The 24744-nt window shown below is 34.8% G+C and overlaps 1 protein-coding gene and 1 pseudogene across 11 annotated transcripts in view; one reads left to right on the plus strand and one right to left on the minus strand.

Moving 5' to 3' along the window:
• LEPR (leptin receptor) overlaps nucleotides 1-24744 on the plus strand; it is a 76844-nt gene that overhangs the window by 46848 nt on the left and 5252 nt on the right. For all 11 annotated transcript variants that reach the window (XM_033115555.1, XM_033115551.1, XM_033115547.1 and 8 more), the window contains 11 exons: nucleotides 4790-5080; nucleotides 5240-5357; nucleotides 6200-6399; nucleotides 8802-8950; nucleotides 9986-10145; nucleotides 10263-10345; nucleotides 14667-14883; nucleotides 15485-15667; nucleotides 17105-17200; nucleotides 18582-18687; nucleotides 19576-19651. In XM_033115555.1, coding sequence (XP_032971446.1) covers nucleotides 4790-5080; nucleotides 5240-5357; nucleotides 6200-6399; nucleotides 8802-8950; nucleotides 9986-10145; nucleotides 10263-10345; nucleotides 14667-14883; nucleotides 15485-15667; nucleotides 17105-17200; nucleotides 18582-18687; nucleotides 19576-19651 — 1679 coding nt within the window. The remainder of the gene's footprint in view (nucleotides 1-4789; nucleotides 5081-5239; nucleotides 5358-6199; nucleotides 6400-8801; nucleotides 8951-9985; nucleotides 10146-10262; nucleotides 10346-14666; nucleotides 14884-15484; nucleotides 15668-17104; nucleotides 17201-18581; nucleotides 18688-19575; nucleotides 19652-24744) is intronic.
• On the minus strand, nucleotides 2686-4783 carry LOC117027622 (polycomb protein EED-like; annotated as a pseudogene).

Here is a 24744-nt window from a genome sequence, read left to right on the forward strand (position 1 = left end):
AAACAGAAAAATCTGAAAATACGTGGAAAAAAAAATCTGGACAGTGAGTAAATAGCTGCTCCAAAGGGTGGAGTTTATTGACTTAGCAATGAGTATAAAGTTAGGCTTATTAATTCAACAATCTTGGATAGCTTAGATGCCACTGAGTGGAAACAGATGAATATTAAGGGAAAGATAGAAACTTACCAAAAGAAAGCATGCTAAGGGCTCCAAGAGTGGGGATAAAAGCTTACACACTTTCGTAGCTCCCAAGCGCGTTTGTCTGTTACAATGTCATCTACTGTAATTGATGTGTGCTGAATTGCAAATAAAATATACAGTTAAGTTCATAATTCCCTATTGAATAATAGCAATGATGATGGTAATGATGAGAGTTATAGGGTACTTCCTGTGTTTCCGGCACAGTTCTAAGTACTTTATATATACGGATTATCTTTCTATTCTTGCAACAATCCTTTGTGATAGGTGCTGTTGTTCCTGTTTTATAGACAAAGAAATTGAGATTTAGAGAGGTTAAGTAACTTCTAAAAGTTGATACAATTAGAAAGTAACAGAGCTGCTGGCAATCTAATTCCAAAGTTTATATTTGTAACCACTAATATGGTAATAAGGGGATTAAGTGCATAATGTGTAATTATGCAAGATTTCCAGTGGCACTAAAAATTGATACTCCAAGCTAATAAGCAGTAAGCTTAGTTACATAAAGTATTTTAGTGTAACACCTCATTGCCTTCATGATTCCTGCTAATTGAGGTTTTGGTGTTTGCTTAGGTTTTTAAGATTTCGTTTTGCTGAATTACCGTTGCATCATCAATTTCCATACTTCACAGTGCTTACCACACTTGAGCCTTGTTCCCTGAATGGTGTGCGTCAGCAAAGGATGTTTTTCTAAACTTGGGTACTTGCTATTCTTTGCGCAAAGGGATTTGAATCTTTCTCCCTTAAATATAGGTATTTAATATTATTAGCTTCTCCTCCATTGTTCACTGATAAGTGCTGTAATGCCATCTACCAAACAGAAACATTTTGTACGATTGAGGCATTGATTTATTTAGAATGAATTAGAACACCTGCTTTATCATTTCCAAATACTTTGGATTTTACTTTTTTTTTTTTTTTGAACAGAGGTTACCTGGTGTATTGCTGCCATAGCAAAAAGAATGCTGAGTATCAGTTACTTCATAGCTACTACTTTTTATTCATTGATGTTGGTGATATTAGAGCTGTACCTACCAAGTGCAGTTCAGGAAGCATTGACTATTCCTAGTCAAAGAATTCTTATGGATTCCTATAAAATGAATTGGCTAAGTTCTTTCTCTGTAGTTGTTGGGAGGTCTTGTCTTTTAGAGGAAAACCCAGGACTCTAGCAGAACTTATGAAGTCCAACAATATTGCATCGAGGTTGTTGTGCTACACACTAAAAACAACTTTAGAAGTGCGGAATGCTTGTAATACCTTTATTGACATATTCTTCTTGTTATGAAAGAAAAGGATAAATATTATGCATAGTAGATAATTTCTGCATTTCATGCTTGGCAGCTCTTATAGTGGGTTAGAGGAAATATTTTCCCCTTAAAAAAATTAGGTAATCTCCAAGAATTAGAAAATCTATTTATGGAGCTATAATAAAGAAACACATTTTAAAATAACTTTATCTAAAATGTTTTGATTTATGTTCTTTCGAGTAATTCACTAATATTTATCAATAGAATTTCCTCTTTTAATAAAGTTCATTAATGTAGATTCTGCAAAGGTATTGCTACTTGGCCATAAGGAGAAAATCATTATTGTTTTCTTATCTTACAAATTAAATATTGTAGAGTATCTCATGTGAGAATAAAATATATGTATTATTTTAAAACTTAAATATTCAACATTTACCTCATCAATTTCAATACATTTGTTCAAAGTAAGTTTTATAAATTGTCAGGTCTTTAATAAATTGTTTTTCTTATTTTTAAGCTAATATTTCAGCATTTAATAATGCCAGAATACTTTGACTTTAATCTTATTCCTTAATTAAGCCTTAAATATATGCATACGATTTTGAAGTGAAATGCTTTGAGTTTAGTTATCTTTAAAACTAAAAGCTTCAACTTCATTTCTGAAAGCTCATTTGTGCTCTTTTAAAAAGTGGATTAGTCTGAGACTTTTGAAGCACTTCAGTAATGAGGTGGGGAACATATTCAAGGTAGGTTAATCATCTCTCATGTCAGTGCTAGGTACTTGTACGCAGCATGTAATGTACCAGTGAGGCTCGAGTGCCATCCTAGACTAGCTTATAAAGCTAATGGACTGGCTTCTGTCCAGTAATTTCATGCTATTAAGCTTTCCTCCTATTTCTGTTTCACTGTAGACATACAAAATGCCAATATCTTATATGGATTACAAATACAAAGACATTGGAGCTCAGCGTGTTATTACAGAAAACAATAAAAACCAACATAGATTTTTAATTCTGTTTTTGGAGGTAATCCAGATGTTATATATGGAAACAGACATTCGTATTCTATCAGCAAAAAAAAACACAACAAAAAACAAAAAAAAAGGGTTACCTTAAATTGTACAATCGAAATAGACTGATTGTGTAATGCACTCTGGCAGAAATAATTTCTCCTATGTTAACAGTCATTTAATTTTATTCTGTTTCTAATTTAAAATATAGGCAAACCATGTGTCCATCAATAGGGAACTGAAAAAATATTATGGAATCGTGTATAGGCATTAAAAATAATATTTCAGAAAAATACTTGTTCCCTTGTTCTCAGCCACAGGAGACTGGCATTAAATAACTCAAAATGATACTACAGACCGATAATATACAGACTTGCTTTGTATATTGATGCATTATTAATTTTACATTTCCTAACTAGTTTTCTTATTTAAAGTTTATTTCTCCACTTTACCTGCTAATTTGAAATTTTCATATATCCAAAGGAGACGTAGCAACCACCATTTTTCTTTTTATTCTTTTTCAGGATTTTGTCTTATAGTGGTTTAAAAACTTGCTCTAAGCTTCACTGATTTCTTTTTTTGGCTTTATGAACATACATTTTTATTAAAACCAGTAGAGTCTGAGCAGGAGACAGCACAAAGGGTGTAAACAATGTAAACATTACATTCAGCTCAGCCTGACTGAATGCTGAAAGACAACTCTAAATGCTCTATGTGGCCTTACTGGCAAGATACATCAATTGTATTGTACACAGAAGACACACTCATTGTGAATAGGGAAAATATTTTATCGAAGTCGGTCCCAAAGCCAAATACTGGCATCATCACAAACAGCTATACGAAGGCTGCTATCCCTGCTAAAACTGGTTTGTTGAATCACAGCACCACATTCATGATGAGTTGGTGTGGTACATTTGGCTTTGTGAGGATCTTCTGCTTCTAAATCCCAAACGTAAAGTTTGCCAACCTGATTACCCACTGCAAGCATCTTTTGCCAGAAATCCATAGAAAACGTCAGGTACCAAATGTCACACTGGCTGTAATCAAATTGCCCAAGAATAGTCCCATTAGACTCACTGGGCTTAATTTTATCTACATCACATTCCATTTTAGCAGCTTTCCAGCACACAATGTTGTTTTCACAAATCACTTAACCAACACACACAATCGAGGTAATGCCTATGTATGTCTCTGGTAGAAAAGTCAGGAAAGTGAGTTTTCTGTTCGTTTCATGTGCATTGTAATCATAAGATCCCTTAATCGCATTAATCATCCTCTGAATTGATCCTCCAAAGTTTAAGGAAGTGATCCGCACCACAGGATGTTATTATTTTTCACCCAAAGGAACATAATCAGCACTTAAAACTTCATCTCTGTGCCCTTCTGCACCTCCAAATATTGCCACGAGAGTGTCCGTTTGCATGTTCCATACTCGTAAAGCATGATCTTTACTGACTGACAGGAGAAGATGTGGGTCTCTTGGGTGGAATTTCAACTCATTGATAACATTTCCATGGTCAACACAGTGCTTTACGCACTGCACTGTTATGGGATTAGTTATCCTAATTATGCCTCTAGATCCAGCTACAGCCAGCAGAGGATGGCTTGGATTGCTGTCATGTCCATGCACAAGTGTAAACGTTTTCATTAGCACAAGCATCCACATAGGATTGCAACAGCTGGATTTCTCCTTGTGAGTGACATTCGTATAAAGTAAACCTACAGTTGCAAACGCTAGTGGATCTCCTTTTTTCCTGTGCCAGCTAAATTGAACTTCAAACAATGGTTGATTATGATCTTCCTTGAGACTTTTTATACATTTGAAAGAATATTTGCATTTCTTTGACTTCCATTTTCCCTTCCCCCAACTTTTCCTTCCAGGTCCACTTAGTATGTTTGTACCACTTTCTTTATGGACATCATCATCATTCCCATCTCCGGAGAGGTCTGGGTGGCTCTGAGCTTCACTGATTCTGAAAGCAGAGTCTGATGGAAGACATGCCATTGTGGAATTAGATTTCATTGTATTTCATTTTCATTAATTTTCTACCTATCAGCTAGCAAGTGACCATTACTCACTAAAACTTATTTTATAATAAATGTCTCTATGTTTAGAAAATATAGAAGACATTTGTGCAAGCTCAGGTCATTTGAGAATGGGAGCGCTTGGGACTCTAACTGTACACAAACAATTACAGTTTTGTAGTATCTTAGCACACTCATTTTATTTTGGCCGTGTAATCCTGAACGCGTTGTGAATCTTTTTTACATATAAATTGCTTACATGATGATTTCTGCCTTCATCTGACATTCCACCTTTCTTCCTTTATTACAGATGTCATATACTTTCCACCTAAAATTCTGACAACTGTTGGGTCTAACGTTTCTTTTCACTGCATCTATAAAAATGAAAACAAGATTGTTTCCTCCAAAAAGATTGTTTGGTGGATGAATTTAGCTGAGAAAATTCCTCAAAGCCATTATAATGTTGTGGGTGACCATGTTAGTAAAGTTACTTTTCCCAATGTGAATGCAACCAAACCTCGAGGAAAGTTCACCTACGACGCAGTGTACTGCTGCAATGAGCATGAATGCCACCATCGCTATGCTGAGTTATATGTGATTGGTAAGAATACTGAGGTCTTAGTCATTTTGTTCCACAAGATCAATTTTTATTATGGACCCCATGTTAGGGTCCCATTGAAGATATAAAGAAATTTTGTTTTCATTAAAATTTTTTTGGTGTTTTTTGCTTTGTATTAATATTGTAATGTGTTTTAAATAGATGTCAATATCAATATATCATGTGAAACTGATGGGTACTTAACTAAAATGACTTGCAGATGGTCAACCAACACAATCCAATCACTCGTGGGAAGTACTTTGCAGATGAGGTATCATAGGTATGTATTATTTTTACTGTTTTATTTTTCTGCGGATATGGTGAAATAACAACTTCCCATAGAACTGTCGCCATAACAGTCATCTTGTAGATTTCCTTCTTGAAAGAGGAAGGTAGAATATACTTAATTAGGAAACAGTAATGCTACTGTAGCCATGTAAATGTCATATTAAGAGCAAATAGCGGCAGAAGGGCTATTTCAAAGAGGAGGAGAAATGCTTTGTGTATTCTGATGTGGAGTGTTGATAGGGACTCATTTATAAAAAAGGTATTTTCTTCTCTGAGAAAATGAGTGATATATTTGATATGTGATTCACATAGGAACCAAGAATTGGTATTTTAAAAATTATATTGCTTTGAACTAGAAAATATCGACACTGTAATTAAGCTGTAATTTACTATCAACTATATTGTCAGTTTGTCGTGGAATTTAATCCATCTTGAAAGTGTAAGGAATTTACCTTCCTTCTCATCTCAGGAATGCCCCTTACTACTTTTTATCTATACTTTTTAAATTGCATCGCTTTTTAAATAATAGCTTAGTTTTCAAAGTGTTATAGGTGCTATCTCTCATTGGGTCATGATATCCTTGCTATAGCAATGTTACTTATTTCATTTGCATTCTCACTTGGTGTTTAATGAAATATTTAATATGGATTAATGTCTGTTTTTATGGAAAGACAAGATTGTGATGTAGCTGGGAATTAAAAAATAACTGTCTAATAAGAAAATCTGTTTTCAGATGAAGCAAAAAATGTACCTTTTAACATCAAAGCAGAATTCTCAGCTATCTCTGCTTTCATCAACGTTGCGTATTAATTGACTGTTTTCATATCCTTTAAGGAGCAGCCTTTACTGTTCTGATGTTCCATCTATTCATCCCACCTCTGAACCCAAAGATTGCAATTTGCAGAGAGATGGTTTTTACGAATGCGTATTTCAGCCAATCTTTCTGTTTTCCGGCTATACAATGTGGATTAGGATCAATCATTCTTTGGGTTCACTTGCTTCTCCCCCCACGTGTGTTGTTCCTGATTCTGTAGGTATGTTAAACTGTGTGGTGTGTCTTCATTTTTATTAGCAGATTTGAATTTAGGTTGATACAAGGTAACTGTTCTATTTTACCATTTTCTAATCACATTGGATTTAAATTTTTCCCTGTTTTCAGTGGAATTAAAAAGACAATCAGCCTTAGAACGTTTTACAGTTTTGATATTATTTTAAATTATTTATAGCACCATTTTGTAGCAGTAGGAATATTTTCAGCATAGTATTTGATGAATTATATTGGTCACTGGGAATGAAATTTAGTAATATCATTCTGAATAACGCACTACTTTGTGTTTTTCTCCCAATGTACTTATGAAAACATTTGGTTTTTTTAATTTGGAAGTCTAATGTGGGTATTCTGATGGTTTTTCTAATCTGAGTAGTAATCACCCAAGGCATTCATTTAGGAGGCTGCGTAGAGAGAAGAATTCAAAATAACTAAAGTGACGTGAAGAAGAGAAAACAGACAAATATGATGACATCCATTATGATATTTTAAACATTCGTTTAAAAAGATATTTTGATTTCAAAGGATTAACAGAACCCTGGGGAAACTTGATATATCCTTCTGGTATCACTGTGAAATCTTTGAGAAATTATCCATTGATGATTGTGCAGTAGTGGTAAAAGAATATGTTTTGGTGCTACATACTATTTTGTTGGGAGGTTATGCCAAAAATCAATATTTGATTCATTATACTTTCAAATAATTAGTATACATCTGAATTAAAACTTGCATTTCATTAAATATAAGATAGCATTGTCACAATTTTTAGATTTTTTTTTAATTTTAGTTTTTGTTATTAGTTTCAGGTGTACAAAACAACATCATGATTAGACATTTACACACAGCACAAAGTGATAACCCCACCAAGTCTACTACCCCTCTGACATCATACACAGCTATTACAATACCACTGACTATATTCCCTGTGCTGGACTTTGCTAGATTTTTTAAACATAAAGTCCCAATTAACACACACACACACACACACACACACACACACACACACACACTATTTAGTTTGATTCCATTTTAAGTGATTTTACTACAAGAGGTACATATCTGGTACTAAATATCCTTGTATAGGAAAGAACCCTACTGCCTCCCCACCCCACAAACATGCACAGATGTACCCTCACATGTAATATATGACAAATGCAACATGTATTCAGTTCTATATCTGAATAACCTCAATGTTATTCTTTTTAGTACTTAAATAAGGAGTTTAAATTGGGTTCATTTTGCCTGCTTAGTACCAGAAAACAATGTGGAAATTAAACTAATCCAAATGCCAGCTCCACCTCTTACTAGCTTTATAAACCTGAGCTAGTCACATAAGCAGTCTGTGACTATTTTATCACCCATTAAATGTGGAAAGCTCTTCATACCTCCCCAGTATGGGTTTTATGGGGACCAGGTAAACTATTGTACTTCAAAGCATCCTTTCTGCAAACTGGATATTCATGGAGTTGTGGTATCCATGGAATGGAATCATATGATATCCATATAATTCAGTCAAGTACGATCACAGATTTGATGTCTTAAGGTCTCTCAAACATTCATACTTCCTTTCTTGAGAAGAAATTATCTTTTCAAGAGATGAAATATACATCATCTTACTGGTTGGTGAAGAATGTCTTCTTGGTATCTGAAGAATTGAATATTCGTGAGAAACTGTACTAATGAAAAAGTTTAGTTTTGGTTATCAACAGTTTAAAGTATTATTGCTGATGAAATGTGGAGCTTCAGAGGCTCACACTGTTGTGCATGGGCGTTGGGACTTTTTGTTTCCAAATGCATTGAATTTCCATACTATCCTTTACTATATTTTTAAAACGTTCTTACCATGCTGGTCATCTTTGCTTCTGTTTCTGCCCTTTAAAAGCCTGTTTTCTTTAGATTATAGAGAACCAGGGCTTTACTCTGCAAGACTGACTCTGAACTTGGCCTAGAAATACTTAATAATAGACAGCAGGAGAAAATTTTGAAATTTACACATATGGAAATGGATACAGTGCATATTTTTGCCTTTAATTAAAGTTCTATGTAGAACAGAGTTTGCTGTTGATATTTATCATGTGTTCAGTATGATATCTTTTGCAGGCAGAGCCAATAGCTCAATTTCTAATTAGGTCTTACTATTAACTTGCAGGGTGGCATGGACAATGTATTGTTTTATTATTATTTTTAAATCAACCTCTCTATTTGCAAAATAGAGATTAAACCCTTTCATATGTATCACATAAAATTGTAGGGGATTAAATGAGATGAGGAATGAGAAAGTTTTGAAAAAGAAATCTTGCTTTATAAATTTAAGGTATAAAGTGTATAACATAATAATGGTTTTTAAACATTATCACTGTCATATCATACCGTTTTTTAAATTTCTAGTGAAACCATTGCCTCCACCCAGTGTGAAAGCAGAAATTACTGTAAAAATTGGATTATTGAAAATATCTTGGGAAAAACCAATTTTTCCAGAGAATAATCTTCAGTTCCAGATTCGTTATGGTTTAAGTGGAAAAGAAGTACAATGGAAGGTACCTTTTACCTAGAAATTTCTTTAGCTTGCTTCACTAAATGTATTTCTTATATTGTTTAAGAATTTTATTGCATAAGATTTATTTTTTTGGCATAAAAATACATCCTTCTGTATTCTGTAGGTATTTTTGTTAAACAGATTGCTCTAAGTTTAACCCTTTTAAGAAATGAAATGTCCTGCAATCTACCATTTCCAAATTGAGTTTTATAGAACGTTGGCCTCATAAAATGTTCCTTGCAAAGGGAACATATGGCTCAATAAGTTTAGGAATTCCTGTATGTCCCTAGTGTAGAGGCACAGTATATTACATATTAAAGGTTTAGAGAGGTCCTCCATTAAAGAAACATTTGTGACTTTATTTCATCCTGTTTCTCAAGCTTATTTTACCAAGGAACCCTTTTTCCTCTAACATCTAATAATATTCTTTAGTACACATATGTTCAATGGAACGCATTTTGGAAGAAGCTGCTTTTATGAAAAAAACAGAATCATACCCATAGTGGCAAGTGTGCACATGATGACTTGCCATGTCAGTTTTCTGATGGCAGTCTGCAAAGACCTAGAAAGATCAGGAACCCTAACTTTGTCATTAGATCATGATTTCAACTGAAAAGAATGTGATTGTTCACCTGCTTATTCAGGAGACTGACTAGCAGAGATGCCCTGTATATAGCAGGCCCTACTAGCAACTAAATTAAAATTCTTGAAAGTTTTTATGGTTAGAGGATTAGTGGACAGAGGTTGGTAACAGAGTTAAGAGAGCGAGTGGGAAGTGAAGTTGTAAGTGAACCAGGCCAAATATTGTTCTGTGAAGGAAATAACTAGAGGACTAAGACAACCCTTAACTCGAAGGGGTTCACGAGCCAAGTGTAATGTGATTATTTCCAAAGCTAGAAGAAACGAAGTCAATTACCTCTTAATTTTGGAACAGTGTAGTGTTAAGGTTTAAAATGAAATGCACTTCAGGGCCTGCTTAGCTAGATACGCGTGTGTGTCAGTCATGGTCAGTCTAATGCTTTGACTTACGTTGCAGATACATGAGGTGTATGACGCAAAGTCAAGATCTGCCAGCCTCCCAGTGCCAGACCTGTGTACCGTCTATGCTGCTCAGGTGCGCTGTAAGAGGCTGGATGGACTGGGATATTGGAGTAATTGGAGTAGTCCAGCCTACACAGTCGTCATGGATATAAAAGGTCTGTAGAGGTTTTGTAAACATACTTTAAAAATGCATAAGTGTGTGTTTCAAATATGACTGAAAAATAGTCCTCCCGAGAACACATATACAACTTGGGCTTCTTGTTGTTTTGCAGTTCCTGTCAGAGGACCTGAATTTTGGAGAAGGATTGATGAAAACACTACTAAAAAAGAGAGAAATGTCACTTTACTTTGGAAGGTATTCCTGCGTTTTATGTTATTCTTAAAATTTATCTTTCTGCTCTTGAAAGATTTACTTCATGGTTCATAATTCTGTCATTTTTAAGCTCTTCAATCTCATATTTCATTTATATTTTGAGACATGATTACAGAGAGCTAAGATCCATAGTGGAGGGAACACCAGGACAGAGTTAGGATAATTTAATTCTGTTCTCAGCTGAACACATTATACAGAGGGTGCCAAAAAAAATGTATATACACTTTAAGAAAGGAAAAAACTATTAAAATTGTAATACTCAATATATACCAATTACAAAAGTTGAATACAAGTCATGTTTGACTTCTCCAGTTACAAGAGGTGCTCAAAGTGGTTACCATCAGCGTCCAGACACTTCTGATTACGGCGAACTACTGCTTGAGCAACATTGACCGAAGTGGCCACTTGTATACATTTTTTTTTTTTTTTTGCATCCCTGGGCGTTATGTCTGTATTACTTTGGCAAAGTATTTCACCTAGACTCTTTAGCCTCAGTTTCCTCATCTGTAAAAATGTAGGATTGGAGTAGATGATATTTAGTGTTCCTTTCAATCCCAAAATTCTATTTATATTTAATTCTAAACAAAGCAAATGTGGACTTCCCTACATACCTCAAGGGCATCTAAAACAATAGATATTCTTTTTGTATGATGGCATATAAACAATGGATATTTCCATAAACAATGGATATTCAGCCTGGCAATTTTCAAGGCTTTCTGTCTCCCAAATGAATTGACTTCTATCCCAAGTGAGTGGATTTTTTTGGTCAGAATTTTGGGGACACACAGACATTCAGTCTGTAGCAAACATCATATGTCATTAGGAATTACAAATTAAAACAACAATGAAATGCCACTACATACTCAGAATGATTACAATACATGTAACTGACAAATTGATGCAAGGATGCACAGCAACAGGGACTTTTATTCTTTGCTGGTAGGACTGCAAAATGATACAGGTACTTTGGAAGTATTGCAAAGTTAAACATAGTCTTACCATATGATCCAGTATTATATTATTAGTTATTTACCCAACTGATTTGAAAATTTGTGTCTGCATAGAAATTTGCACGTACATGTCCATAGCAGCTTTATTCATAATCACCCAAACCTGGAAGCAACCAAGGTATTCTGTAGGTGAGTGGATAAACAAACTATAGTACTTCCGTACAATGGAATGCCATTCAGTGTTAAAAAAAGAAATTGCTATAAAGCCACAGAAAGACCTAGATGGATCTTAAATGCATGTAGCTTAGTACTAGAAGCTCGTCTGAAAGGGATACATAGTGATTCCACTTATATGACATTTTGGAAAAGCACAACTATAAAGATGATAAAAAGAGTAGTGGTTTCTAGGGGTTTGGCTAATGGGGAATAAGGTGAAGTACAGGGGATTTTTTATGGTGGTGAAACTATTCTGTATAAATTGTCATGGTGAGTACATAGCACTATGTATTTGCCAAAACCCATAGAACTTTATAGCACAAAGAGCAAACCTTAATGTATGCAAATTAAAGATAAATCATTTAGGAGGTTGGAGAATCCCGGAATGGAATCCAGACTGTGACAAAAGAATCTCTAACTGTACTACAAGTGTATGAAAAACCTCACTGTAGGAGGAGGGAGAAAAAGGTACAGGCCTAAGTCACTGTAAATGAGTGGATTCTTTAAAGGCAAAAGAAACAGTACATATGCACTGGGTTCTAGTTGATAAAGTTCTTTATCATGGGGTATGGGTTAACAATTCTTGTACCACTATACATACAACCTGGAATTGAATAATTAAGGAAATCGATGTGGATGGTGGGACCCAGATTTCTCACTGTTGGACTAATTATAGAGGAGCAAGGGGGAGAAGACCAGAATAATCCATGTGGTAATGGGTCAGAGTTGAAGACATCATATGAACTCCTGTTTACCTTAATATGGCTACAGATGGATTCATTTAGAACTATTTATAGATATGTATAATACAGGAGATAGTATACACACATATATTTCCTTGATTTATAAGCTGAGAGGGCCTTGAAGTAACAGCACTCCAGTAGAAGGAGCATACCCAGATTTGTTTCTAATACCATTCTCTAATAAAAGGAACTAAGGTTCCTTGAAAAATGGCTAGAGCACCTTTATAGTACCAAAAATAAGGAAGTTTATCATAATTTATTTTTCATTAAAGTTTATCGGGGTGACAATTGTTAGTAAAGTTACATAGGTTTCAGGTGTACAGTTCAGTAATAAATCATCTATATATCACATTGTGTGTTTGCCACCCAGAGTCAGTTCTCCTTCCATCACCATATATTTGATCCCATTTACCCTCATTTTTAATTGATAGTTGCAAAAATAAATATCTGTATATTAAAACTGACATAGATTTTTAAAAACAAAAAGCAAAATTTGAATGACTTTTCAGACATTTCTTTCTTGAAATGGCTGCAAAAATCTCACCCCCATTTACTCAGATTATTCCAAACACCACAGAGATACATGTCTATGTGTTTGTGTTTCTTTTTTTCTGATATTTCTGACTTACAGGAATCTCAATTACAAAAAAAGAAAGAAAGGAAGAAATTGAGAAGCACTGTTCTAGTGTATTGCATAGAGTCAAGCTTTCTATGGGTTTACAAGGGATTGGCAGCACTTATTCTTACCTGAGACAGGTGAAGGTGATGGGGGAAGTGGTGTATTCTGTAGAATGGAATAATAGAATTGGAATAAATACAAGTTCTGATAATTAAGTTGGAGAACTCATCCTAGAAAACGTGCTACATACCTCATTGTTGAATATCACTACTGTCACCTTCAAAGTGCTGCCCTTGGGAAGCTATGTATCGATGACAGCACCTCGTCCACCCTTCAAAGCAATTTTTGGAACTCTGTTTCTAGAATGGCCATCAGACCTGTCGTATTACCCTTGATGTCCTGAATGTCATCAAAATGTCTTCCTTTCAATATTTCCTTTACCTTCAGGTAAAGAAAGAAGTCATTGGGGGCCAGATCAGGTGAGTAAGGAGGGTGTTTCACTATAGTTATTTATTTACTGGCTAAAAACTCTCTCACAGACAATGCCACGTGAGCTGGTGCATTGTCGTGATGCAAGAGCCATGAATTGTTGGCAAAAAGTTCAGGTTGTCTAACTTTTCACACAGCCTTTTCAGCACTTCCAAATAGTAAACTTGGTTAACTGTCCAGTTGGTAAAAATTCATAATGAATAATCCCTCTGATATCAAAAAAGTTTAGCAACATCATTGCAACAAGTTTGCGAACTTAATTGTCAGAACTTAGCATGTATTTTACACTGGAATTGTCAGTGACCTGGTATGATTTTTTTTTTAACTTATAAGGACCGAAATTCTGGGGTACCATATACACTATCCTGATAGCCTGTGTTACGTTAAAGTGGCAGCATATCAAGGGAAGGGAAAATGAGTGACAAATCTTACGAGGTTTGACAATTAAGTTTGAGAACTTGTTGCAACGATGTTGCCTTCATCAACAATTCATGCCTCTTGCATCACAACAATGCACCAGCTCTCACGGCACTGTCTGCGAGGGAGTTTGTAGCTAGTAAACAAATAACTGTATTGGAACACCCTCCCTACTCACTTGGTCTGGGCCCCAGTGACTTCTTCCTTTACCTGAAGATAAAAGAAATATTGAAAGGAAGACATTTTGATGACATTTAGGACATCAAGAATAATATGACAACATCTCTGATGGCCATTCCAGAAAAAGAGTTCTCAAATTGCTAGGTGCATAGCTTCCCAAGAGGAGTACTTCGAAGGTGACCGTAGTGATCTTCAGCATGAGGTATGCAGCACTTTTTCTAGGATGAGTTCGCACACTTAATTGTCAGACCTCATATGTGATGATTAACAACTTTCAGCTTTCTTGTTTCTGTACAGAACCAGAGAGCGTTATCCTTTTTTTTCCTCTCTCTTTTTAGATTAAAAAAAAAAATCTTTCTTTTCTTAGAGTGAAACTTCTTGGTAGAAAAGCATTCTGTTTGTACCCATACTTCATTATCTTCCAATGATTTATTCTCTGAATCTTAAGGATAAAAACACCCTGAAGGGAGAAAATAAGTTTCCTATGCTCCATACCCATTCAGACACCTTCACTGAGGCTATATTCAGAGGCAGGCCCTCCCCTACCTCCCTCCCCATACCACAGCCTGGAAATAGGCAGTGCTTGCTCCAGTTTCCCAATGGGAAATGAATGGTAAGAGCTCCATGAGGTCAGTTGGTATAAAAAGCACCGTAGCCTTTAAACTAATCAATTTTTATATTTACTACAGCCCCTGATGAAAAATGACTCATTGTGCAGTGTGAGAAGATACGTGGTAAAACATCACACTTCCCGAAATGGAACATGGTCAGAAGATGTGGGAAATCACACTAAATTCACTTTCCTGTGGACAGAGCAAGCACATACTATTACAGTTCTGGCTGTCAATTCAATTGGTGCCTCTCTTGCAAATTTCAATTTAACATTCTCATGGCCTATGAGCAAAGGTAAGAAAAGGTACAGGCCAGTAAACCAATGTCCCTTTTAATATTTAATCTTTGCAAACTCCTCCCCTTCTAAATGTCTTCTAAGAAGCCTGAATCAGAAAGTCTCTCTTTCACCTTTGTTTCTTCTTTGTCTGAAAAATAACAAACTAGATTATACCCTGATTATGTAATATGGTCCTTGGGTTCTCATGTGGTAGAGCATGGTTGAACATGGTTGAAATGGTATTATAATAAGAGAATATTCTAATAAGTCTAATATTTAAATCTTTTGTACCAATGGGAGAGAAGAGTTTGGAGGGAATTAAGATGATCTATAGGCTAGTGGAGAACACTTTTCTGACTACATCCAAAAATCACTTTTTTATATTTTAGGTAGAATCTTGTTTCTCCTCAATAGCGTGTATTCCCACATCTTTCTGCTTATGATATATGACTCTTATAATATTATGCAAAAATAATTGTCATGTGTTACATCTATTTGTGTATATGTCTGCCTTCTTTTCCCTCTCCCCTTTTCCAGTAGGTTACATGTTCTTCCAAGGTATTAGGAGGTTTTCATTAATTTTGATTTTAAAAATAAATTTCCTTCTTTTCCCCTCAGTAAATATCGTGCAGTCCCTCAGTGCTTATCCTTTAAACAGTAGTTGTATGATTCTTTCATGGACATTGTCACCCAGTGATTACAATCTGATGTATTTTATTCTTGAGTGGAAAATTCTTAATGAAGACAATGAAATTAAATGGCTTAGAATCCCTTCATCTGTTAAAAAGTATTACATCCATGGTAAGTTTCCTGTACTTTAATGTGTTTCTCTTATGGATTAGTATGATGCTACAGATTATTAATTTAATTAATAAGCCAGTTAATTTAAACTTCAAAAATATGGATGATATTCCTATCTTAATACATGCAATTTTGTCACTTTAACCACAAACATTTCATTCCATTTCATTTGATTCTTTTCCGTTTAAATATTTTACACAGTTGTCACCATTTCACATCATATACCACTTTCCTTCTAATTTGTTCCTATGATATATCACAAGCATGTTTCTATTTTCTCCCCAATCCCTTTAACCATCATTTTAGATGATCATATAGCGTTTTACCCTGAACTCTACTTAAACTATTTATTTGAGAACATTTATGTTGCTTCCAGTTTTACCTCTTTCTTTAAGCCAATTTGTAACAGTTTTTGATATCTATTGCCAAATTTTCCCAAATTGTGTACCAATTTATAAATCCCACTCGCGGTGAGTTGGAATGCGAAGCTGAAGGCCTGAAGATCTAGGACCTGGTGGCACAGGCTAGTGTAAATTCCCAAAAGTAGACCAGTTGCCCCAGGAGGTGTACAAAGTACAAAGTTTAAGTGCACAGAGCAGCATCTCCAAGTCTGAGTAAGGTTTAAGTACAGGAAAGCTAAGGATTGTCATGATCTTGTTATACAACGTCATCCCAAAGACTCATACTTGTATTTTACTTCAAAGCCTAGAATTTAGCATTAGGGTAAATAGAAACAAATTATTGATAGAGAACTAAATTCATTTCGTTACCACTCTTGTCCAGATGCTTCTTTAACCCATGTGGATATAGAATTTAGGCTTTGAAGAGATTTATCTCTTATGGAATAATATTTATGTGTTAATAGCACGTAAAAATGATAGATCACTGATAGATTTGTTTTGAGCTTTTCTATGGCGATGGTCATCCTCCAGGAATCTAAACTCCTCGATGTTGCAAGGAGATTTCTGGTCCTTACCCCCATCTTCCTTGTATAGAATTTTGCGAGACTTTAGTCTCTCAGCTGCCTTGAATGGAGAAACTAAGTAAGCTGAACTCCTATGTAAGGGGAATATTGCTGGCTTTGGGGATATGGGAGAGGAGGTAAAGCATATTGTCCTAGACAGGTAAATGAGACAACTCACTTACCCTGAACTTGAATAAAGTGGCTATCACTGGAACATGCCTTTGAAAAATTGCTGTGTTCTATCACTGGGTTAGATTTTTAAAAGTTATTTGTAAAATTATTGTCAGTTCAAGGAGAATTTGGAGTGCTTATGTTGTTTCTGAAGCTCCCTTAATCATAAGTATCAGTCTATAACTAAAAAGTAATTTCTATGTTTGGGAAAATAGGAGGGTCACTTAAAATTTTTTTACGTAGATTTCTCTCATTTATATTAATTCAGTAGGAATGACCCTTTAATATCTTTTTATCCTCAGATCATTTTATCCCCATTGAGAAGTATCAGTTCAGTCTTTATCCAATATTTAAAGAAGGAGTGGGGAAACCGAAGACAATTAATAGTTTTACCCAAGGTAAAAATGTTATCTTTTAGTTTCTTTTTATACAGATTTGTGGTTTTCTACTTAGCAGTAATGGTGCCATCTGATTATTCTCCTTCTGATGGAATCATGGAAGAGTCCAGAGTCTTATGTAGTAGATGTGTCAAGGGGTGCACACAATAATGATACGTAGTTCCATGGGGGTAGTAAGAAGGAGAATAATCAGTGATGGTATTGAATTCTTGTATTGGTAAGTAAAATTTTCAGTCTCAAATTGGGTAAAAAGTAGATGGAAACAAAATAAAGGGAAATCCACAGCTACATAATAAAATACATCTTCATAAAGATTAATTAGAAACATATATTAATATTCTGTACAATTCATATAAATGCACTTTCCCGAAGCATTATGTTTTGGAGCATATATTTGTGAGTCTATAAATTTTAATCAGTCTTCTAAAGGAAATATTTTTTTCCTCTAAAAATAAAACTGGAGAGATAATACAGACATAAGTTCCCTGGGCCTCTTATATTTCTGATTCATCTTACCATATTTGACGTATCAACATTTTGCTATTACTTTTCAAGCTGTCTTCTAATCCAAGCACCCCAATAATGAAGTTTCAAGAGAAATATTTTACCTGGTTTCAGAATTAAAATAATTATAAAAATTCATTTACGTATTATTAAACAGACATATATCGAGCATTCTTCTAAGAACTGGGGATTGAAGAGTAAACATGAGTCTCTGCCTTTATGGAGCTTAACCTCCAGTACGCTAATGGGAGTGACAGCCAAAAAACAAATCATGTATAAAATAATGTCACATAAAAATGAGTGCCACGAAGCAGAATAAAAGTAAGGTGAAGGGATAGACTTAAAATGTGGTGCTTCAGTTAAGATGGCCAAAATTGTTGTTTTCTCTGTGCAGGTGACATTTGAGTAAAGCCCTGCATGTTCAAAGGGGAAGAACATTTCAGCAAAGGGATAGCATGTGCAAAGGCTCTGATGAGTAAACACGCTTGGTACCAAGTTCAAGAAACAGCAAGGAGGTCAATATGTCTGGAGTGAACAATATAGAGACTGGCAGGTGTTGTAGGTTGGCTTGAGACAGAGAGTCATCATAGCAATTTTCATTGGTACTTTGACTCATACAGCCTAAAAGTGATCAGATGGAGAGAACTGACAAATAAGTCGTTTTGAAAAGAATGTTTTGCTAAATTAAGCATAATTCTGAACAAAATAATTATTTTATTAATGTGATCACGACTATACTTTTATCTTTTTATTTTTATATTTTAGAGGTAATACAGATTTATGATGAAATCAGAAAAAAAACCTATGATAATTTTTGATACAGAAAGATACTATTTCTTCAATCTTCTGAATTGTGTGAATTGTATTTCTTTTTCAGATGATATTGAAAAGCGCCAGAATGACTCAGGTCTATATGTACTTGTGCCAATAATTATTTCCTCTTCAACCTTGTTGCTTGGAACATTGTTAATATCACATCAAAGGTACTATAGTTATTGTTAAGAATCTTCAGCATATTTAAACCTTGATTTAAAATATAAATCAGAAACATTAAAGTATTCTAAATATTTTTTTTTGTACAATTTAAGATGGCATAAAAATAAAAAGGACTGTTTTCAGAAAGCCAAATTCCATATTGCTAGCATAGCATAAGCCTCATGGGAGAAATTCGTCTTTCTGTGTATATGCATTCAGGAAGTGACCAGCCTATAACAGGAAATCCTAGGCAGTATGTTCTTGGAGATGGCAAAAATGGCTGTCAGAGTTGTGCAATACAGGTTGAGGACATTAGTGGTGAAAATTTACCTGGAACAGTCAGTTTACTTAAGATCAGCAAGCATTCTGCTTTTTGATAATCAGCGCTGCATGGCTCCAGACTGGTTTGGCAAATGGCCTTGACTTTCTTATTGTTCTATGGGTGCCATATTACTCTGTGCTGAGAGGTCTGGACCAATGAGTTTATTTCACAGGTGATGAATCTCTACAGAAACTTTTGTCTTCTAGCAAAAAAGAGGGAGAGTAGATTTTGGAATCTGAATTTATCTGTCAGTCAGTTGAGCTTATGGGGGCCATATCAAGTAGAATTGTTTCTGAAACTCAATTGATGACCGTTTTTAATATTATTTTTTCTGAGAAAGGCCTATGCACAGTGCCTGGCACCCAGCTTTCAATAAGTGTTGTCTAGTTTTATTATTATAATGATTATTAACTTTGGTCTAGAAAGCTTGTTGGTGGAAATGTTCATGTAATAGCATATGAAAATGAATCTGACCCTACTGAGGCGTTAATTTCTAGTTATACATTTGTTAACTGTTAACATTTTCAATATGAGTGTTTTTCTCTAATTCTAATGCCATATTTATCCTTTGTAGAATGAAAAAACTGTTTTGGGAAGATGTTCCAAATCCCAAGAATTGTTCCTGGGCACAAGGACTTAATTTTCAGAAGGTCCCTTTTTCACTTTTCTTAACCTCAAATATATAAGATTGCATTTTACATGCCACATGCCTTCTAGAGCTTGAAACATTTTTAAGGTTTAAAAGTTCTTATTTTATTCAATTCATTTTAATATTTCTGTTTAATCTACCATATATTTTTAAGACTAGCAGGATTCAAGGATTTGAAATCAGGGGAAACAAAACTCAATAGGTAGTTTATCATATGAAAGTTAATGATATGCATATCTTTTCTGTGTCACAATATATAATAAAACAAATATTAGAATATTAATGATCAAATCTGATGGAGAATGGATATTTGGATACCTTTTAAAAATAAATTGATTGTCCTTAGGCTGGAATCAATATTTTTAATACCTATAATTATTTCTGTAATTATTTAAATGAATTCAAAAACTATGAAAATAATTCCATCCTCAAACACTGCAATATGAAAAATGCAATTTTATCATAATCAATCTTACACTTATACAAATAGTTTCTTTCAAGCTGAAGGACTTGATGAAATAATTAGTCAACTATAATAACTTAATTCGTACCTACGTCTAGAACAGAATTCTTTAGAAAGCTCTAGAGGTTAGCAAATGTTTTATTAACTCTCAAAATTTGAAATAAGATTGTTTTTCTACCCATAAAACTGGAAAAATAAGGATTTAGTTTTCATGTCAAAATATCTACACGATGGTTTAAACAATCATATGGAGGTTATCAATGCAGTCTTAATATCTTAACTGTTGTATTTATCATACAGCAGTGTTTAGTCACCATGTTGTACATTATATCCCTAGTACTTGTTTATCTTATAAGTGGAAGTTTGTGCCTTTTGACCAACTTCACTCAATTCCTTCTCCTCACCCACCACAAATCTGATCTTTTTTCTATGAGTTTGATATTTTTTAGATTCCACATGTAAGTGAGATCATACAGTATTTGTCTTTCTCTGTCTGACTTATTTCACATAACATAATGCTCTCAAAGTCTATCCATGTTGTTTACAAATGGCAGGATTTTCTCCTTTTTACGACTGAAGAATATTCCATTGCATAGATATATATTCCACAATTTCTTTATCCGTTAGTCTGTTGATGGACACTTAGGTTGTTTCCATGTTGTGACTATTGCCAATAATGCTGGGAAAGCAACATGGGAGCTACAGAGTGGAAGATGACTAGTCATTAACTGGGTTTTATGGTGGAGGGGAACACAGGCAAAGCCTCCTGCGAATAAATACAAAGCCATGTGGCCGGAAGGGCTGTAGCACACTCACAAATGGAACATGGGGAGAATAGAAGGCAAAGAGTAAGGAGGAGATATTTCTTCTTAAATGTGAGGGTTTTTTTTCTTTTAATCTGAGAGTTTTTTTTGTCAAAAATATCTAAATATCTATTTCAATAGAAAGATGTAAAGCTTCACTATCTAAGTACGTATTCATGCAGGGACTAACCATCTTACTGTCTCTTTGAAAGAAGCTAAACACTTTCTCTCTCTGAAATTTCCCCTGTGAACCACCATGAAAATGGTTTCTCAGTGTTTACCGGGACAGGGAAATGACCGGGTCCACCTCAGCACCATGCAGTGTGAGCCTGCAGCAAGTGACCGTTCCCTTTCCCGGACAATGCCTGACACAAAGGAACCAGTCAGTAGATGGAGGTTGAGTCAGTGAATGCTTGTCCACTACGTGCTACCCCACTGTCTCACATGTGCCCCCTGAAGATGAGCACTGTCCCACAGCACGTCATCTGACAGACATTGTATACAAGCAGGCTAACATATCACCATTTCCCGCCACGTTCTGGTAAACTACAAAAGTGTGAAGAATTTTTAAGTTACCTGCAGTGGGTGTGTGAATGCCCTGATTTGTAAGACAGATATTTTAAACCACAGCAAATACTTGACTTTATATAATCCTACAAAGATATCCTTTAGGCACAAACAGCCCTTAAGATAAAGCTTCGTTGGCACTGGGGCTTAACAGGTACACAAATAACGTGATTAGGAATAAATCAGTTTTTGGAATCTAACAGGAATATTTGAAGAATGGAAAAGAATATAATTCCAAAGATCTTACTAATGAAAAAAATCTTCTAAAATTCAGTATCTTTTTTGCATCTCGTTGCTTTAATCACCTAAATAACTAAAATTTACTTTTTTAGGGAAAAATAATGCCGTACGAAACATGTTACATAAATAAAGAGTACAAGGAAAATTTACTGACCGCTCTATGTTTTCACATTCATGTTGTTTTATTTAATTCTGTCATAAGCCTCATAGCCTTATATTTTCTGATGACAAAACTGAGGCTCACAGTGGTTCCGTAGTGTGTCTTGATCATCCCACCTGTACATGTAGAAACCTTGGGTCATACCCAGGTCCATCAGGTTCAAACCGATACTCTTACCATCAATTCCATATTAACAATTAATTGCTTAATATACTTAGTGCTGCTAAATTGGACACCTAAATACAATTGAAATAGTAAATTTTATGTTATACGAGTATATGTTTTAGTGCAATAAAAACAAAACAAAACTGGGCAATGGATTTGAATAGACATTTCTCCAAATGGCCAAAAAGCAAATGAAAATATGCTCAACATCATTAGCCATTAGATAAAACAAATAAAAAATACAAGATATCACTTATCATTAGCTAGGGAGACTATAATAAAAAACACAGATAATAAGTGGTGGTGGAGAAATTGGAACTTTCATACACTGCCTGTGGGAATGTAAGTGGTGTAGCCCTTTTGGAAAATAGTCTAGCAGTTCAGTAGTTAAACGTGGAATTACCATATGACCCAACATTCCACTTCTACATATATATCCAATAGAAGTGAAATCATATGTCCACACAGAAACTTGTACATGAAAGTTCATGATAGTTAAAATGTGGAAACAACCTACGTGTCCCTCCAATGATGAATGATAGGCAAACTGTGGTATATACAACTCTAAAACTGAAGGAAACAAACAAACAAACAGTTCAGTGATGGGTCTAGGGAGGGTCTTTTTAATTTACTTGGTCATCATTTAAAGACAATTTCAATTCTATGTCTTCTGTCAATTCAAAGAAATTATGTTATTTCTTTGATAATTTCTTCTCCTCTTGTTTCTTTGGTTCTCTCTTTCTAGAATCTGTATTCATTGGCTTTTGGACCCCCTGCATAGATCCTCTATATTTCATTATCTCATCTCTGTTTTTTGTCTTTTTGTTTTACACATTGAGACCTTGCCATAACCTACTCTTTCAGTGCTTCTGTTGAACTTTAATTTGCTATTATATTTGTAAATTTCCAAGTATTCTTTTTCAGAGTATTCTGTTCTGGTTTTGTACATGCAATGTTTTCTTAAATCTTACTAGAAATATCAATTAGAGAATCGTTGTTTGTTTGTTTTAAAAATTCTCTTTTCTTTTATTCCCTGAATTCTCCTTTTCTGCTAGGACCCTGTTCTCCTCTTATTTATCCTGGCCTTTCTTTTTCTTTATCTCTGACTTTCCCCTAATATCTGGTAGTAATCCTTTGTTTTCCTTTCATGTTTAAGAATGAAACAATAGACAGGCTGACTGGGAGCACAGTGCCTATATATAGGCGGGGATTGTTGTCCTGGTTGGATAGACAGGGCTCTGGCTGGATGAGGAAAGATGTGCTCACAGACACTAATACTAACACCCCATGGCTGCTTGGTTTCTCCCCAGATAGCTCCTTAGTTGCTTTTGAAAACAAAATCTGAATTTGGTTGTGGAAAGTGGTTTGACTATGAAAGCTCTTCCATGTGCAGCTGCGGAGTAGAAGAGCCCCGTTCTATATGCAGAATTTCCAGTTCTCAGCCTCAGCTCTTATTTTTTTCCTGTGTTTTTACCTGCCATCTCGTCATCCATCATCTCTACTGTATTTAACTTGACAAACTGGCTTTCTCTTCAGCTACAGCCCACTCTGTAAACATTCTGGTCTGCAGCTTCCATTCTGGTTTGCTCATCTGAGGTCTACACTCATCCAGTTGTTTTCCGTTTTTAAAAAATGAAATAAAAATCTTAGTCTATTTTAGCCTTCTCTGATTACCTTCTTTGTTGTGGGTGTATATTTAATTTATTCATGTAGTTTCATTCTAACAGCCTCTGCAGAAATGAGAAAGAAACATATATGCTTAATCTGTCATCTTGAATTATATTACTCTTCTACACTATCTTTCTTGATATTTTAAAAATAAAAATCTTTAAAAAATAAAAAAATGAAATAAAAATAAAAATCAGAATCTTAGATTGAAGTTTTGTTGTAGGAAAATGTACTGTAGCCTTGCTTTTTTTCTAATTCAAATTTCACAGTGTTTAAAAGACTGTGTCCATTTTCTTACCCTTTTCTTTAGCATTTTTGCCTAATCTGTGATTTTCTTCCTCTAATTCCAAATCATCTGTATTTAAAAAAAATCTAACCCTGCTCTTTTGTTGTCTACATTTATGCCAATTTTTACAAGAGTGTACTCCACTTAACAACCTACTTTAGGAGTGTTAAAGCTAGAACAAAATGGGTTTTTACTTGTGACACAAAGCCTACCTTAGATTCCTCAGCCTGCTCTTGGCCTCCAAAGAAGAAGCTCAACCACCTATGGAAGAACACCATCCTCACAGATCTGAGACAGAACATCCTGGCATTCCTATAAGTGTCGAAGAACTGGTGCAGTTTTGAGTTAAAGGTTCCACTTAGAAGTGTTCATGACTGGGCTTAGAAGTGTATCTTTCCATTCCCTAAAATATGGCTTCAGTTTTGTTTATTTTCTTGTTCTTAATATTTATGCATATGCCCTTGAGTTATAAAGAACCAGAAGAGGCGATGAATTACTCAGCTCAATTCTATCTCAGCAAGTAGGAAAAGCAAAACAAAACATGTTCTACCTATTTGTGTTTGGGGTGTCTTTTCATCTGCCATTGTGTTATGGAAAGATTGTTAGACTGGGAAAAACAAAAAACAAAACCAAGTCAGGGTTCTTATTCTGCTCTAATTAGCTAAGTAACTTTAAGCTTCAATTGTTTTGTCTAAAAAAGGTGAGAGACATAGACCAGATGATTTCTCTCTGTCTCTCTCTC

The sequence above is a fragment of the Rhinolophus ferrumequinum genome, chromosome 9 (assembly GCF_004115265.2).
Source record: "Rhinolophus ferrumequinum isolate MPI-CBG mRhiFer1 chromosome 9, mRhiFer1_v1.p, whole genome shotgun sequence".
Lineage (NCBI taxonomy): Eukaryota > Metazoa > Chordata > Mammalia > Chiroptera > Rhinolophidae > Rhinolophus > Rhinolophus ferrumequinum.